Source organism: Bos grunniens, chromosome 24 (genome assembly GCF_055505025.1).
Source record: "Bos grunniens cultivar Pamir isolate PY7600 chromosome 24, Bosgru_T2T1.0, whole genome shotgun sequence".
Classification (NCBI taxonomy): Eukaryota; Metazoa; Chordata; class Mammalia; order Artiodactyla; family Bovidae; genus Bos; species Bos grunniens.
Genome location: NC_141188.1, coordinates 36,725,483 through 36,742,004, shown reverse-complemented (window position 1 = coordinate 36,742,004; position 16,522 = coordinate 36,725,483). Strand labels below are relative to the sequence as shown.

The 16,522-nt window shown below is 41.3% G+C and overlaps 2 protein-coding genes across 6 annotated transcripts in view; both read right to left on the bottom strand.

Annotated features, from left to right (window-relative positions):
• The window catches only part of USP14 (ubiquitin specific peptidase 14), a 41,963-nt gene extending 33,828 nt beyond the window's left edge, over positions 1–8,135 (bottom strand). Inside the window, exon 1 of one of the 2 annotated variants that reach the window (XM_086373041.1) lies at positions 8,002–8,135. Coding sequence is in view for 1 of the 2 variants with exons in the window: in XM_086373040.1 (XP_086229166.1) it covers positions 3,256–3,271 (16 nt within the window). In the remaining variant the exon portion in view is untranslated. Of the gene's footprint in view, positions 1–3,255; positions 3,412–8,001 lie in introns of those variants that run through there. The other variant, XM_086373040.1, reaches the window with a different exon arrangement.
• A 4,345-nt stretch (positions 8,136–12,480) lies between these two features.
• The window catches only part of ROCK1 (Rho associated coiled-coil containing protein kinase 1), a 124,963-nt gene continuing 120,921 nt past the window's right edge, over positions 12,481–16,522 (bottom strand). For 3 of the 4 annotated variants that reach the window (XM_086373029.1, XM_086373031.1, XM_086373032.1), the window contains 4 exons: positions 16,121–16,199; positions 15,703–15,964; positions 15,178–15,385; positions 12,481–13,972 (listed from right to left, as the gene is read on the bottom strand). In XM_086373029.1, coding sequence (XP_086229155.1) covers positions 13,969–13,972; positions 15,178–15,385; positions 15,703–15,964; positions 16,121–16,199 — 553 coding nt within the window. In that variant the 3' untranslated portion in view covers positions 12,481–13,968. Of the gene's footprint in view, positions 13,973–15,173; positions 15,386–15,702; positions 15,965–16,120; positions 16,200–16,522 lie in introns of those variants that run through there. The other variant, XM_086373030.1, reaches the window with a different exon arrangement.

Here is a 16,522-nt window from a genome sequence, read left to right as displayed (position 1 = left end):
CATAGCAGCATCATTTAACAATAGCCTAGAAACAGGAGCAACCCAAGTGTCCATCAACAGATGAATGAATGAACACAATGTAGTATATACGTACAATGGACGTTATTCGGCCTTAAAAAATAATGAAATTCTGACATATGCTACCACATGGATGAAACTTGGGAGACATTATGCTAAGTGAAATAAGCTAGATAACAAAAGGATAAGTACTGTATGACTCTCTGTGGGGTACCTAGAGTAGTCAAGTTCACAGAGACAAAAAGTAGAATGGTGGTTGCCAGTAGAATGGTGGAGGCTAGGGAGAAATGCAAATGGGGAGTTACTGCTAAATGAGTACAGAGTTTCGGTTTAGGAGCATCAAAAATTTCCTGAGGTGCAAGGTGATGTTTGCATAGCAATGTGAATGCACTCAAGGTCAAAAATTGTACACTTTAAAATGTTTGAACTATTACATATACTTTAGAACACGTTACATACACTTTACCATAATAAAAAATTCAATCTCATAAAATAGCTACTTTTGAAATATGTAAAAATAAACTAGGGAATTCCCTGGTGTTCCAGTGGTTAGGACTCCACGCTTTCAGTGCCCAGGGCCTGGGTTCAATCCCTGGTCAGGGAACTAAGATCCCCAAAGCCCCATGGGGCTGCCATTTAAATAAGCATACTAACTCAAGGATCTACATAGTTTGTTTCCACTGAAACCTTTATACCTGCTCACAATGAGAATCCCACTACTAGTAGTTGTCTGATTTCTCTGATTACTAAAATCAGAATGTAAAAAAGTGACCCTGGAACATCCCAGGCAATCCAGAGATTAAGGCTCCATGCTTCCACTACAAGGGGCTTGGGTTCAATCTCTGATCAGAGAACTAAGACCTCTCATGCCACGTAGCACCATTAAAAAAAAAAAAAAAAAAAAAGTGTGACCCTGACTCCAAATCCCAGTTCAATCAATGTTAGCATTCATTCAGTGATAAACCCAGTAGAAAGCATTAGGGAGACTGTATGAACTTACAATTTAATAAAGGAAAGACAGAAAAAGGTTAAAATAACCAACAATATAATATGAATATTACAAATGCCGGAGGAACACAAGAGAATGCTTCATGAGTGAGGAAGAACACCCTGGAGAAAGTGATACTACGAGTTACCACTATTGACTCAGTATCAAAGAAGAAATTGGGTGTTAGCCTGAGGATAAGAATAAAAGCATGCCTGGAAAAGACACTCAAAAGCATAAGGCAGCACTGGTATCCTGAGAGACAAATAATTCCCAGAGTTGAAGGGCAAGCAGCTGAAAAAGGAGAAACGGACCAGGGATCAAGTCAGGGAAGACAACTTAAGTCATGTTAAAATGTACAGGCTTTAGGTTGTACAAAATGCGCAGCCCCTGAAAGGTTTATAAAAGCCACTTTGGTTTGAACATTAGATCACTCCAGCAATGGCAGAGAGAATATAGGTTTGAAGAGGGAACAACTACAATCACTGAGATAAGCCAGAAACATAAAACAATAGCACAAACAAAATATGTGAGAGGACAAGATCAAAACAGTATGAGAAATAATGAAGATGAATATATCTGAAATTTAACTATGTCACTGTGGGCAAGTTAAACTTTTCGCTTACCCATAAAGGACAATTATACCAGTACCAAACGATTATGCTGAAGATTAAAACAAAGCAATATGTATAAAAACCTGAGCTTTGCACCAAACACAAACGTATTTACGGCACTTACCCTTAACCATATATGAGACAGGACGTTTAATTTTTTTTTTTTTTTTACTAAATCTTATGAATCAGTACTTAAAATGTTCTTTTTTTAAATATAGGGCTTTTCACAGAAACTGGAAATAAACAGATTCTCAATATGAAGATGTCAAAGGAAGAAACCTTAGAAATCTACTTCAGTTCCCTCATTTTGGAAATAAGAAAAAGATCTGATTAAATATTTAAGATGTAACTCAATTTTTAAACTAGGAAGTTTGGTGAGTACAGGCATTTTTCGAGGGGAACAAAGACAGGGATTGGTTTAATTGTGAGCCTACCTGTGTGTTTAAGTATCAGCATACACTGATATTTACCCACCATTACTTAATACCTATTAAATTTTTTATTGCATAAATAGAATATTTCAAGTACCGTTCTACTGTTAATTGTTAAGGCTTTCAGAAAGAGGTACATTCAGGTACACAAGAGTTTTGAGGGCATTACTCCGCTGTGGTTTCCCCTTTTGCCTGGTAAAGCAATAAAGCTATGCTTTCCTACTTCATACTTCTCCCCCCAAACAAAAAATCATTATTAAAGTATTTAATTCAAAATCCTAGAATATCAAGAATCCACCTCGAGTTTTAAATATTATTCCTTTGTTTGATGTCATTCTTTCAAAATGCTAAATGTTCACGAAAGGAATTAAGAGTGTCAACCATGGCCAATGAATCACACACCCACAGCCAACTGGAACCACCAGAGGTTTTAGGTGCCATTTTGAATCAAGACTGGGAGACAGCAAGGCCCATTAACTCCAGTAAAACCGTGATCCTGCCTCACACATTGGACTACCATCACGCCAAAGCGGGGAAAAAACTGTCAAACGCCAAGCGAAATGATGCCCTGCCCGCGGGTATTTGTATTCCTTCACCTCTCAAAAGCTAACACTGTGCTTCGGCCGTGGAAGCCCAAAACAATGTTTCACGAAACAAAAACGAAGCAAAACGTAAGCTCGCCATCTGCCTCGGGATAAAACTGAAATTTATACAAAAGGGGCGGTGGCCGCAAGGAGTAAGCCCAGGGAAATCCCAAAAACGTCGGAAGCTAACCTCCCATCCCCGGCCCCTCCATCACTCCCTGGCCCAGGCTTCCCCTCCTGGCCGCCTCCCTCCCGCGGCTACCCCTCGAGAAGCCCGGGAAATGCCACCGCACCTCCAGCCTGGTCCACCCTCACCCCACCCCGCACGCGAGGACAGCGACACAAACTATTCTGCAGAGTCACCACTCTGAGGGGGCCGACGCGAGCTGCTTTCCCACCTCGCCCCTCGCACCCACCCCACCCACCCGGCGGCGCCGGGGGCCCCCGGCTCGCCTCGCGCCGCAAGGCCCGGGACTCGCGAGGAGAGAGGAAGGGGCGCGGGGTCCCTCGGCGCCGCGGTCTCCCCCGCCCCGTGCTCGGCCGGGAGTCCGCCCCGCAGGCCGGGCCTACCCAGCGGCCTAGCCCCGGGCGGGACTGCGGGCGCGCGGCGAGGAGGAGCTCACCGGAGTAGAGCGGCATGGCGGGGCGCGGGAAGGCCAGGCCTGGCGAGGACGGCGAAGGGAAGGGGCCGCTTAGAAGGTGCGGTGGCGGCCGAGGCGGAGGCGCGGCGGTGGTGGTGGTGGTGGTGGTGGTGGTAGTTGCGGCAGACACGGTGCGACAAGAAACTCATTCAAACCGGCCCCTGGCGATGACGCAGCAGCACGCCGCCCTCCTGCCGAGCCACCGGGCAATTGCGGGGAGGAAGCGAGGCGGGGCCTGCGGGTGGAGAGACCAGGGCGGCGAGGGCGGCGGGAAAGGGGGCGCGCGCGGCCCCTGCGCCGCACAGGTGCGCGCGTGCGCACTGCGCCCGGCCTGCGCCCACCGGCTCGGGCACCGCCCCGCCCCGCCAGGCCGCAGAGGGAGCAGCGGGGACCTGGTGTCCCTGCGGCAGCCTATTCAAAACGTCTTTCACCCCTATTTCCAAATGGCGGGGCGGGTGGGGAGTGTGCAAGCTGCGGCTTTATTCTTTCTACTAAAGGACCCGGGAGAAAAGCCTTGCCCCGCCCCTCAACTTGGTCTCCTTATTAGTGAAAATGTCTAGCCCTCCCTTTCAGGATTTTGCAACAAAAATTAACATCAAGGTACTTGGAGGGTATTTCATATAGGCTTGTCTTGGTTTTAACGTGTAACTGTTGTTTCTAACACTTGTTAGGTTGTCTCTAGTAAAGGAACAGACACAGCGCCCCTGACTGCCCCGCGGAAAACTTACTCGTAGCCTCCACTTGTCCTCGACCTCTTTGCACAGCCTGGAAAAGGAGGAAATTAGACTGGAAGGTTCCTGGTGTTATTTGGTTGCTCAGTCCCCTCTGACCCTTTTGCGACACCCTCCCCCGCCTGGAATGTAGCCCGCCAGATTGCTTTGTCCATGAAATCCCAGGCAAGGATACTGGAATAGGTTGCTGTTTACTTCTCCAGGACGGTTTCTGAGGCCTCTTCAAACTCTTAAGTTGTCATGGCGACTGAACTGAACTGAGTTACAATGTTGTGTTCCTTTCAGGTGTACAACAAACAGATACATATATAAACAAAAATTCTATATAGAATATATAGATTCTTTTTCAGAATCAGTTCAGTTGCTCAGTCATGTCCAACTCTTAGCGACCCCATGAATCGCAGCACACCAGGCCTCCCTGTCCATCACCAACTCCCGGAGTTCACCCAAACCCATGTTCATCGAGTCGGTGATGCCATCCAACCATCTCATCCTCTGTCATCCCCTTCTCCCACCCTCAGTCTTTCCCAGCATCAAGGTCTTTTTTGGTATAGATTATTAGAATATTCTTAATATACTTTCCTATCCTATACAATTGGTCCTTGTTTATCTATTTTATATATAGTCCGTTCAGTCACTCAGTCGTGTCCAACTCTTCGCGACCCCATGAATCGCAGCAGTATGCCACGCCTCCCTGTCCATCACCAACTCCCGGAAAACTCATGTCCATTGAGTCTGTGATACTATCCAACCATCTCATTCCCTGTCGTCCCCTTCTCCTCCTGCCCCCAATCCCTCCCAGCATCAGAGTCTTTTCCAATGAGTCAACTCTTCACATGAGGTGGCCAAAGTATTGGAGTTTCAGCTTCAGCATCAGTTCTTCCAATGAACACCCAGGACTGATCTCCTTTAGGATGGACTGGTTGGATCTCCTTGCAGTCCAAGGGACTCTCAAGAGTCTTCTCCAACACCACAGTTCAAAAGCATCAATTCTTCGGCGCTCAGCTTTCTTCACAGTCCAACTCTCACATCCAAACATGACCACTGGAAAAACCATAGCCTTCACTAGACAGACCTTTTTTGGCAAAGCAATGTCTCTGCTTTGCAATATGCTATCTAGGTTGGTCACAACTGTCCTTCCAAGGAGTGTCTTTTAATTTCATGGCTGCGGTCACCATCTGCAGTGATTTTGGAGCCCAAAAAAATAAAGTCTGACACTGTTTCCACTGTTTCCCCATCTATTTCCCAGGAAGTGATGGGACCAGATGCCATGATCTTCATTTTCTGAATGTTGAGCTTTAAGCCAACTTTTTCACTCTCCTCTTTTACTTTCATCAAGAGGCTTTTGAGTTCCTCTTCACTTTCTGCCATAAGGGTGGTGTCATCTGCATATCTGAGGTTATTGAGATTTCTCCCGGCAAACTTGGTTCCAGCTTGTGCTTCTTCTAGCCCAGCATTTCTCATGGTGTACTCTGCATATAAGTTATATATAGTAGTGTCTGTTAATCTCAAACTAACCTATCCCTTGCCCCAATTTCCCCTTTGGTAACAGTAAGTTTGTTTTCTATGTCTGTGAGCCTGTGTCTGTTTTGTAAATAAGCTCACTTGAACCACTTTTTAAGATCCCACATATATGGTATTTGTCCTTGTCTTAGTGTAACCATCTCTAGGTCCATCCATGTTGCTGTCATTATGTCATTCATTTTTATGGCTAAATGTGAAGGTATGGAATACATGGTGTATATACAACCCCTCCGTGTTTATCCATTCATCTGTTGATGGGGCATTTAGGTTGCTTCCATGTCTTGGCTACTGTAAATAGTGCTACAGTCAACATTGGGGTGCATGCATCTTTTCAATTACTTTTCTCCAGACATATTTCCAGGAATGGGATTGCAAGATCATATTGTAACTATTTTTAGCTTTTTAAGGAAACTCCACACTATTTTCCATAGTGGTTGTACCAGTTTACATTTCCACCAACAGTGCAGGCGAGTTCTCTTTTCTCCATACCCTCTTCAGCATTTATTACTTGTAGACTCCATGATGGCCATTCTGAGCAGGGTGAGTGGATACTCCATTGTGGAGTTTTTCAGGTTTTTTGTTTTTTTGCCTCCAAGTGTGGCACACAGAACTTCTCAGACCAGGGATCGAACCCATGTCCCCTGCAGTGGAAGCACAGTCTTAACCTAAACTGGACTGCCAGGGAAGCCTTTATTGTAGTTTTGATTTACATTTCTCTGTTTCTCTGATAGGGCTTCCTTGGTGGCTCAGTGCAAAAGAATCCGCCTGCCAATGCAGGAGATGCGGATTTGATCCAGGGTTGGGAAGATCCCCTGGAGAAGGAAATGGCAACCCACTCCAGTATTCTTGCCTGGGAAATCCCATGGATGGAGGAGCCTGGTGGGCTACAGACAGTCCACGGGGATGCAAAAGGGTTGGACATGACTTAACGACTAAACAACAACAGATTTCTCTAATAATCAGTGATGTTGGGCATGTTTTCATGTGCCTTCTGGACATCTGTATGTCTGCTTCGGAGAAATGTCTGCAGATCTTCTTGCCATTTAAGAAAATGAAACTGTTTGGCTCCATCAGGCCTTAGTTGTGGTATGTGGCGATCTTTGTTGTGTTTTTCCCCCGTTATCTTTCAACATACATCTATTTCTTCAACACCTGTATTCCCCCCACCACACTATAAAACAGAATTGTGGCTTCCCAGTAGACACTCTGGACTTACCAGATGCTGTAAGAGAAAATTTTTTGAGCTTGCTTGTTCTATCCATGACCAGGGAGTCTTGTAGTCTAAGTTTGTTTTCAACACACACAGCCCCAACTTTTGGTACAACTAACTTCTAGCCTCATTGGGGGACCTGAATTTAAGACAAAGGGGGCAAAGTGAGGATTTGAAACAATGCTAGCACTGAAAGGAAGCATAGAAGGAAATTTGCATGGCTGGTCTCCATGGATGTCTGCAAGAGTTCTAGATAACCAGCCACCCTGGTGCATATCTTATACATGCCTAAGTCCTGATCTACTTGTGTCTAATGGAGAGAATCTTCTGCCTAAGGTTGATTTCTTTAAATAATAATATATTGGTAATATCTTAACCTGTTTATTTATAAATAAACAAGGTCCATAAAAGATGGCAGATACCAGAAAGGCTTTTAGTTGGTGAACCACCTACCATTTGTTGCTTGGAATGCCCCCCCCATCATCTGGCCAACAAAAATCCTATGCATCTCTAACGTATTTAATACTAACTCTTTTACATTTGCTTCAAGCCTGCTCCTATACCCCATTTCTATCAAGTAGCAACATCATAGCCGTTCACTCTTCTAATTCATCAAGTATGTACTGAGTCCAAGACATTCAGTGTAGAAGCTGTGGATACAAAGATGAATCAAACAAAGGTTCTCCCCCTCCTGACACTTAGAATCTACTAGAAATATTGAAATTGGCTCTGAATTCATCAGAGGTCTTGGCTGTAAACAACAGAAACCTGAGACAAGAAGCTCATGGGTTATATAAGGTGAACTTACACAATTATTAGCAAAACCTGGAACCAGGCATAGCTCATGGATAGAAACCCAGGGATGTGGGCAGCAGGGAACATAGGCAGGGTCACATCATAGAAACAGTCTGGCCACTCCTACATGAGTTACTTCAAATCCCAAGTCTACTTCACTCCCTCAAAATTCTGTGTCCTGAGCAAGAAAACATATTTGACCAATGGCAAGGCAAGGAATGCCTTACTCCACTTCCCACTCAAACACACTGGGGTACAGGGCATAAGCTGCCCCAAATTAAAGGGCTAGGTATTTATTTACCTCTGCTGTAACAAATGACCAAAAATTTAGTAGCTTGAAACCACACACAAACACAAATTTATCACTTTACACTTCTGGCAGACAGAAGTCCAAGAAGGGTATTAACCTTAAGGTATTGGCAAGACTACACTCTTTCTGGAGGCTCCAGAGAAAAATTCATTCCTTACCTTCCCCAGATTCTAGAGGCTCCCCACATTCCTCGTCTTCTGGCCCTACTCCAGCCAAGGCACCATTTGACCTCGGCTTGCATCCGCCCAGCAACTCTTCTCACTCAGAGCCTCTGCCTCCCTCTTTATAAAGCCCCTTGTGGTTACACTGGCCTCCTAACCAGGATATGTTCATTTAAAATCTCTAGAGTAGTTGTAGAGCAGAAAACACAACATTGTAAAGCAATTATAGTCCAATTTAAAAAAATAAATCAATTAAAAAATAAAATCCCTAATCAGACCTGCATATAAAGTAACATATTCCCAGATTTAGGGGACTCAGAATCTTTGGGGAAGCATTACACTGTCTACCACAGGCTTCCTCTTCCATAAAACCCCAGCAAATATGCAAACAACATATATGGATATTTTATATTCCCAAATAATATGAGGAGCAACAGCTTTACTTCATGAGGCCTTCAACAAAGACCAACATTTCTTCCAACAAGTTCTCTGCTATCCCCTAAAGCAGAACTTCTCAATTTAATGTGGATGTGAATCACCTGGGATTCCATTAAAGTGCAGGCTCTTGATTCCGCAGGTGTAGGATGAATCCTAAGGTACTAACGAGCTCTCAGGAAATCACCCTTTTGAGCATCAAAGCAGGAAAGAACTTGTCTTTTCCTGTTTGGTTGGAGTTGGGCTGCAAATGTACCTGGGTCTCAGCCCACAGGAAGAATATAAGCGGGGGACGGAGTGGGGGGGAGATGGTTGCTCGAAGCACAGGGCAGCAATATCCTTTTAAGAAAGAGGAAGGGGAGGGATGTAGGCAAATCACATCCATTCACATTTCAGTGGTGAAAACAATCATATGGCCAAGCCGCACGGAAGTCTTGGAAATGTAGTCTCTCTGAGGTCCAAGACCCTGCGCAATCAATTGATGTATTTGTTGAATGGACTTTGGGTGGTGATGATAGGAATTCAGAAATGAAAGAAATTGAGGTGAATGGAAAGCAGTTGGGGGTAAGAAGGTTTTAGAGAGACAGAAAAACATCTAAGCAATCAAATTCACTGATTCAACAAGTATTGATTGTCGACTCATGGACCCTACCTGGCAGATGCTAATGGTCCATCAGCAAATGTAGGGAAAAAACTAGTACAGTAAGAGTAAATATGGAGTATTTATGAGTATTTAAGTATTTAAGAGTAAATATGCATGTGGAGGACAGGAAGGAAAGTAGCTAGAATAGAGCAGAAGACATGTGTGCAGGGCTGTGGCAACAGATAATGTAGGGTGGGTAATACAGGAGGCAGTTAGGGAGAGCCTGAGTGCCAGGATAAAAGGTTTAGTCTCCTTGAAGCAGTTTTCTATCTTCTTAAAGTCACTTGTCAGCACAAATGAGAAGTGTAATATTGAAATTTCTTCCATGTGCTACACATTTCCAAATGACCTTATTCCAAAGCAAAGATCTAACCTATATCAAGAAATCTTTTATAGGGATCCCTTTCAGTCAAGACAGAAAGACCACTTTAATTTTCTTTACTTGTTTTTTACAAGAAAAAGAACATTTGCATATCGTGTAATTTGGAGCAAGATATTTAGAGCACTGAAGCAGAAAATTAAAGTGGAGAACTGGGTGGTAGTAGCGGAAATATTAGTTTAAAAATCTCGTGTACTCTTCAAGTGAGTTTTCAGTGTGACTGGACGTTCTGTCAAAACAAACAAAAAACAGCAGTGTTGTTTTCTTTCTGATAACTCACCTGGGAACCAGAGCAACAAACTAGAAATTTCCTTCCTCCTAAAAACTTAAATGCATTTTAACAAAGACTGGTGGTGGGCGCTGTGTTTGGGAGGAAAATAGGAGGAAAAAAATGTAAACACTTTCCAAAGCAAAACAATCTTTTAATCACATGTATTTTTACCCCCAATTTAGTACTTATCCTCACATTCAGATTTGATTCCACAGAGAACTTCACCGTGTGTATACTAATTTTTCATATAGTGATTACTCCCATGTTATCTTTCACCATACACAAATCCATTTTCTGGTTGTTAGTCAATGTTTTAAAGATTACAGAATGTGCCACAATTTCCAGGTTTTCCCCATACAGAATCAGAGCAACCAGCAACATAAGGAACATTTGTTGCTTTTGTCTCTAGCCTTTTTGGAAAAGAGAAGCCTGATTTTCCCTTTGCAAACCAACCCTTCCTCCTCTCTCAGTGTCAAGGTTTGTGTGGGTCTGGCCTCACGTGTAACCAATCAGAACACTACTTCTCTTGAAACCAAGCAGACCCCTGTAAGGGCCTACCCAGGGACAGGTCCCCCACCATATCCACCTCGTGTGTGTAGAAAAGCTTTAATCTCCAAAGCCTTCCACGAATTCCAAAGAGCAAATTCAATCAGTGAGAAAATGCAGAAACAAAGGAAAACAGTCAAGCAGATGAAGTAACAATAGTTTAGCTATAAAATAAAGTCAAGGAGCTTTAGTTTCCCCTCAAGGGTTCTAGATAATATCCTGAACTATATCCTTGATTTTTTTAATTAATTTTAATCAGAAGCTAATTACAATATTGTAGTGGTTTTTGCCATACATTGACATAAATCAGCCATGGGTGTACATGTGTCCCTCATCCTATATCCTTGATTTGTTTTGCAGATACTAAAACCCCTGGGCTTCCCTAATGAGTCAGTCTGTAAAGAATCCTCCTGCCAATGCAGAAGTCCTGGGTTTGATCCCTGGGTCTAGAAGATCCCAAAGAAAGAAATGGCAACACACTCCAGTATTCTTGACTGGGAAATCCCATGGACAGAGGAGCCTGGCGGGCTATGGTCCATATGGCCCAAAGGCTCAGACACAACTTAGTGACTAAATCACCACCAAAACAGAGAAAGTTAACTGCATGCTGACCACCAGCACATAGAAGCAATTAGAACCAGAAGGCTGACTGAGATTCCCAAATCATCACCCTAGTACCATCACCATCAACCAGTCAAGAATTGTGTACAAGCTGATCACACACCCTGACACACTATCCTTCCATCTTTACCCATCTGTAAAAGTCATTGGAAGCATGAGGCTTTCTCACTTGGCCCTGCAATCAATACTGTACTTCCCTTCCTTACAACCCAGGGTCAGCAGATTGCCTTGCTGTGTATGGGGCAGGTGGACCCAAGTTTGGTTTGGTAACACCCTCTACACACAGGAATAGGGTCAAGGATGGACATGACTCCAGCAGTAAGAGGATTTCCCAGGTCCTAAGAATGATTAGGCTTTTCGCTGTGATTGCTATACTTCTGGGCATCCCCAAAGGCTCTCCACCTGCAATGCAGAAGATACAAGAGATGTGGGTTCGATCCCTGGATCAGGAACATCCCCTGAGGGCATGCAGCAGGCAGGGCAAGGTACTGCAGAGCACTAGCAGGGGATTGCTCTCCTGACCACGACACTCCCTTGACCGTCATCATGTTGGTGTACTTTAGGATCGAGTGGTTTCCTGAACTTAGAAAAGAAGTGTTAACCTGGTTTTGCAATGTGCCATTTGAAGTCATTGCTGAAAGCTCTGTCAGTTCTCAATAATTTTATGTTCAAGTTAATGTTTTGTTTTTTGTTTTGCTTTTTAAAAAAAGTCCTCTAGGTCAAATACATAAAATTCACTGTGTTCTCTGCACTCTACTGGATCTTATTACCCTAGACATACTACATTGGGGTGATGGTGATGGTTCTGAGGAGCTAGTAAGGACACTGTCCAGAAGTGTGAAGGATCTGAGGTTCACTTGCATGCTACAAGTCAGCCCACCATCACTTCATGGATCCTGAGTCGAAGCCAAATGACTCTACACTTAACAGCACAGCAAGCAGCACAAGCTTCACGTTCCCATCAGTTCCCCTTGCCCTCCGAGTCCCACAGGGGTGATGCAGAGTGGTCCAGGGGGTTGCTGAGCATGCAGTGGGGTGGGTTTGCATCACAGCTGAGAGTCCAAAGTTTAGGGTACCTGAATCTTTTACAATAAGCACAAGCCACTCTGTCCAACTTTTGCCCTGGAGAGAAACATTATGTTGATTATACAACAGTAAACAAACCTGCCTTCTCCTTGATGGAAACACAGTATCTCCCAAGGCTGTTCACTATATAAATCCCCTTATTTATTCTACCCCCTACAAAGACAGGGTAGAACAAACAAAGGCTGTCAAAGCTTCCGCTCTCCGCTCTCCGGATGTGAGCAACTTAAGAGACTCACGGAGAATTGTTTCTAACAGACTTAGCCAACTTTTCATTTCAATTGTAGCCACTCTTATTTTACAGCACAAACCAGTTTTATCTTTTAAAAATTCACTTTAATCTAGTCATGAGATTTTACAAACATTTGTATGCAGTCAGGGACTAATTTATAGCATGGTTTCTATTCATCTCAGCCATGAGAAAACACCATAGCAATCATTATTAAAGGTCTCCATCCATAAATTACTTTTATTTCTCATTAAATGAGCACAGAGTCATTAGCATATTAATAACAGATATGTTTATTATTACATATCCATCAGTGCGGCTTTTAATACCACTTGAAACATGCATATCATCCTAGAGACGAATCAGTTTTCCAGTGCTTCTTATCTGATAGACATTACTGCAAAGCCATTATAAATTACTGAGGAGGTATTTGGTTAAAAAAATAAACAATAAATCATACTGCCCATATGAATCAACTCTTGTTATTGAACAAGAGTTTAACAGTATTTATCTGGTAATTCCTATGTTAACTGGAAAACATCACAGATGTATTGCCATAATTTTCTTTTATACTGGGTGCAACCTTCTACATATTTTTGCAGTTTTATAAAGTCATTCATTATTTAAGCAGGTAGTTTGATGCAAACATTGTATCAATTTATCAAAGTCCAACAAACCTCTAAATATTTTAAATTAAACCAATTATCAATGAAAAAATCCCTGAACACACGTAATTTTTTGAAAATCTGTTTTTTGAAATTTTATAGTCATGGCAGTAAAATAATTCTCTCAAATTAAGGCACTAAAAGGGCAACGCAACTCCCACTGAAGGTGTTCTAAGAATAATTTACATTTCAAACAGTGCATACATTTCTTATATGTTTGTTAACTTAATGTCTTTATCACTTAAAACCACAAAGAAACACATTATACAATTACAGAAATGATGTACCCCACAAAATGCTTTTAAACTTGGTTCTTTTGTACAGTTAGTTCCTAATGTCTCTAGTAGTAAAAATAACTCAATATGGCTTGGCAAAAATGCATAGATTAAATGTAAATTTTTTTTTTTTGCCTTCTCCCATTCCCCAATCTACAAACTTGCTGAAACACATACAGTATTTTGTAAAGCATAATGTAAGATATTTATTTTCCATCAAGTCCACCATGGGCAATCAACAGTAAGGCTTTTAAATTCTACAGTGAGGGCACTGAAGTCAAGTGATATCACTGCTTTCTTAAATAGTTTTGTATAGTCTTGCAAGAGCACGAAAACTGAAGTTATTTTTTTAAAAAACTTTCAGTTGTCTCATTTTGAGATATTTTCTTTACTCCTTCCATGAGCTGATCTTGATAGTGACAGCCATTCCACTTGAAAGTGAAAGTCTCTTCCTCTCACTGGTATGAGGAAAACTGTTCTATCATGATTGACAGGCGTTTTTAGAAATTCAAAAAGGCAGCACCTTTTTAAAAAAATATATCTAGCTAAGCTTTCCCTCAATTGTACTTGCATTACATAGTAATAATTAATCTAATCTACCTGTAGGCAAACCCGCAATAAAAAAACAAAAAACAAAACAAAACAAACAATCCTCAGTGTGCTTTTGTGCCAAAGCAAGGACAGAATAACAGCAATCTTAACCCTGAAGCCTGTGATATTTGTGTCAAAGGAACAGCCTGTCTGCTCTGCATGGTTAGAGACGCCTGCTTCATCAGGTAGCATCCCGCACAATTCCACAAGGCACTAGGTCACGTGGTTAACTGTTGGGGGGGGAAAAAAATTATAAGTAATGTGCTCAGCTGATAAATACAAAAACAAAACTTGAAAGGAAAGGTACACATACATTATATATAATAATTAAGTAATACACAAAATTTGGCAAACAGGAAAAGGGGAAAAAATACACCATTATCTCCTTTCTGCTTCTATTGTTTCAAACACATTATTCCCCCTACAAAGCTGTTAGCCAATTTTAAGTACTTTAGATTTATTCAGCTTTTATCCTGTACAGGAGAGGCTGATACAGGGTTCTACACAAAGAAGACCAGAGTGAGGTAATAAAGCACTGAAGCAGTATGGCAGCTGAGCAACAGAGGAGGAGGAATGGATGCGAGTCAATCCAAAGAATTAGACTTGGTTACTGATGATACGGAATGAAAGAAACAGGATAAATTAAAGATGGTTTTAAGCCTGCTTGGAAGAGTTGGGTGACATTAGCAGAGACAAATCAGTTCTAGACTCAAATATCCCTCTCAGTAGAGGGTTAACACTCTAGGGAAAGTTGCTATTTGGTATAGGAGAAAAAACATAGGCTTAGAAACAGATAAAAATGGGTTCCAATGACTATGCCACAAATTGGCTGTGTGATCTGTGCAAGTTGTTTAATTTCTCTGAGTCCCAAGGTTCCATGCATTAGAGAACTTTGAAGATAGCATAGCCACTTCTCAAGAAAGGGTTTAATTATGCCCTGCAATTGTTCATTTTACCATATAAACTTTTTTTTAAATTTTGTCGAAAGTAAGTAAACTACCCTCCCCCAAAAACAAGAAAAAAATGGGTACTTAACTGAAAAGTTTATTTGCAACAGTGATAATGTCAAATAATTTTGATTTTAAAAAAATCTATGCAAACATAGTTAAAATTAAGATGAGCAAAGTTTCACATGAACCTGTTTATATTAAAAAGGGATAAACAGTTGTTTAAAACAGTAAGGGTGAAATATGTACCATGTATAACAACCAATGACAATAAAACCTGACATGGAACTAAATAAATACAATATTTATAAATATTCTGAGCTTTAAACAGGCATCAGTTAAACTACTTTGTAAAGTCGTTTTAAGTCACATATAAAGAACCAACTACAAATGATGCCTTTTACAGGGAAAAGAACAGTTTGATTTTGGGTTTTGATAGCTATTATCCAGTCACTTAGCATGAGAAAGGTTAACACTTCAATCCTTACCTAGCTTTTCCAGATGTATTTTTGACCACTTTCCGGAAAGACTGATTTGCAGTGGACCTTGTAGAAAGTGTTCGAGGGGATGCACGCACAAAACCAGATGGTGGATTCTTAGGGATCTTCTTTACTAAATGAGTTACCCATTTTTTTTGTTCATCCTGAGAACACGCTAGCAGCAGCATATCTCTTGCTGATGTTACATCATAACTTACTATTTTAAGAAAAAAGAGCACAATCAAAGTCACATAATACTTAAAGGAGCCCTCTCAAAGGTTCATAACAATTTGAAAAGATTTACTACGCTTAACTAAGCTTGGACAGTATCTTCTCTTTTTAATTAAGTTAGAAAATTTAAAGAGATAACATATCATAACCCAGTAAAAATTAAGGAAAATCAAAAAATATATATGTGGCTCCACCAGTGCCAAAATATTACATCTTATTATCTCTTTTCAACTTGTTACAGGAAGTGCTACACTTGAAGAAGTTATCTTATTAAATGGTATAAGAATCACTTTCATGCCTTACCTTTACATGGAGAAATCAAGTCCTCTTTCTTATCTATGTGGTCTCTGTGGCACTTAACATGGCATCTTCGACACTCCAGGGCAGGGGGTGGCTTAAAAACATGCCAGAGAGGTTTGGCACAGGCCTCACAGTTGGCGGGAAAGTGGTAGAGTGTAGGAATGAACTCATGGCCTTTGTGATTTTGAAAATTTGTTTTTTCAGCTTGTTGTACTGGTTCCACCTCTAAGTCTTTTCTACATTCACCTTCATTTGCATACAGTATCTACATTCAGAAATGGTAAACAGAAGATTAAAAAAGTCTGCATCCGCACATACAAGTTTCAAATGTATAAAAGTATTTATGTATTTACATTTACTTCACAAATACACTTATTACTTAGGTAAAGGATCTACTAAAATTATAACTTCAGATTTTTACCTGGAATATTTTAGGAATTTCTTCAGTTTCAGCTCTGTATACATCTCCTTGTGTTACAGGACGAACATGAAACAATTTACTAAAATGAAAAGAAGTAAGATGTAGACAATTATAAAAACACATTTACAGTAAAAGACAAAAGCAGGTATTTCACTGAAGAGAACACAGAGGTGGCAGATAAGCATAGGAAAGGATTAGTTATTAGAAAAATGTAGATTAAAATCAGAGTAACTTTCACTATACACCTATCGGAATTTTTAAAATAAAGATAGTAATAAAACCAAATGCTGGTGGTGATGCATAAAAACTAGATCATTCATACAACTGTGGCAGAAATGTAAAACTACAGAGCCACTTTGGAAAAAGAGTATGGCAATTTCTCACAAATCTGTATGAAAACTG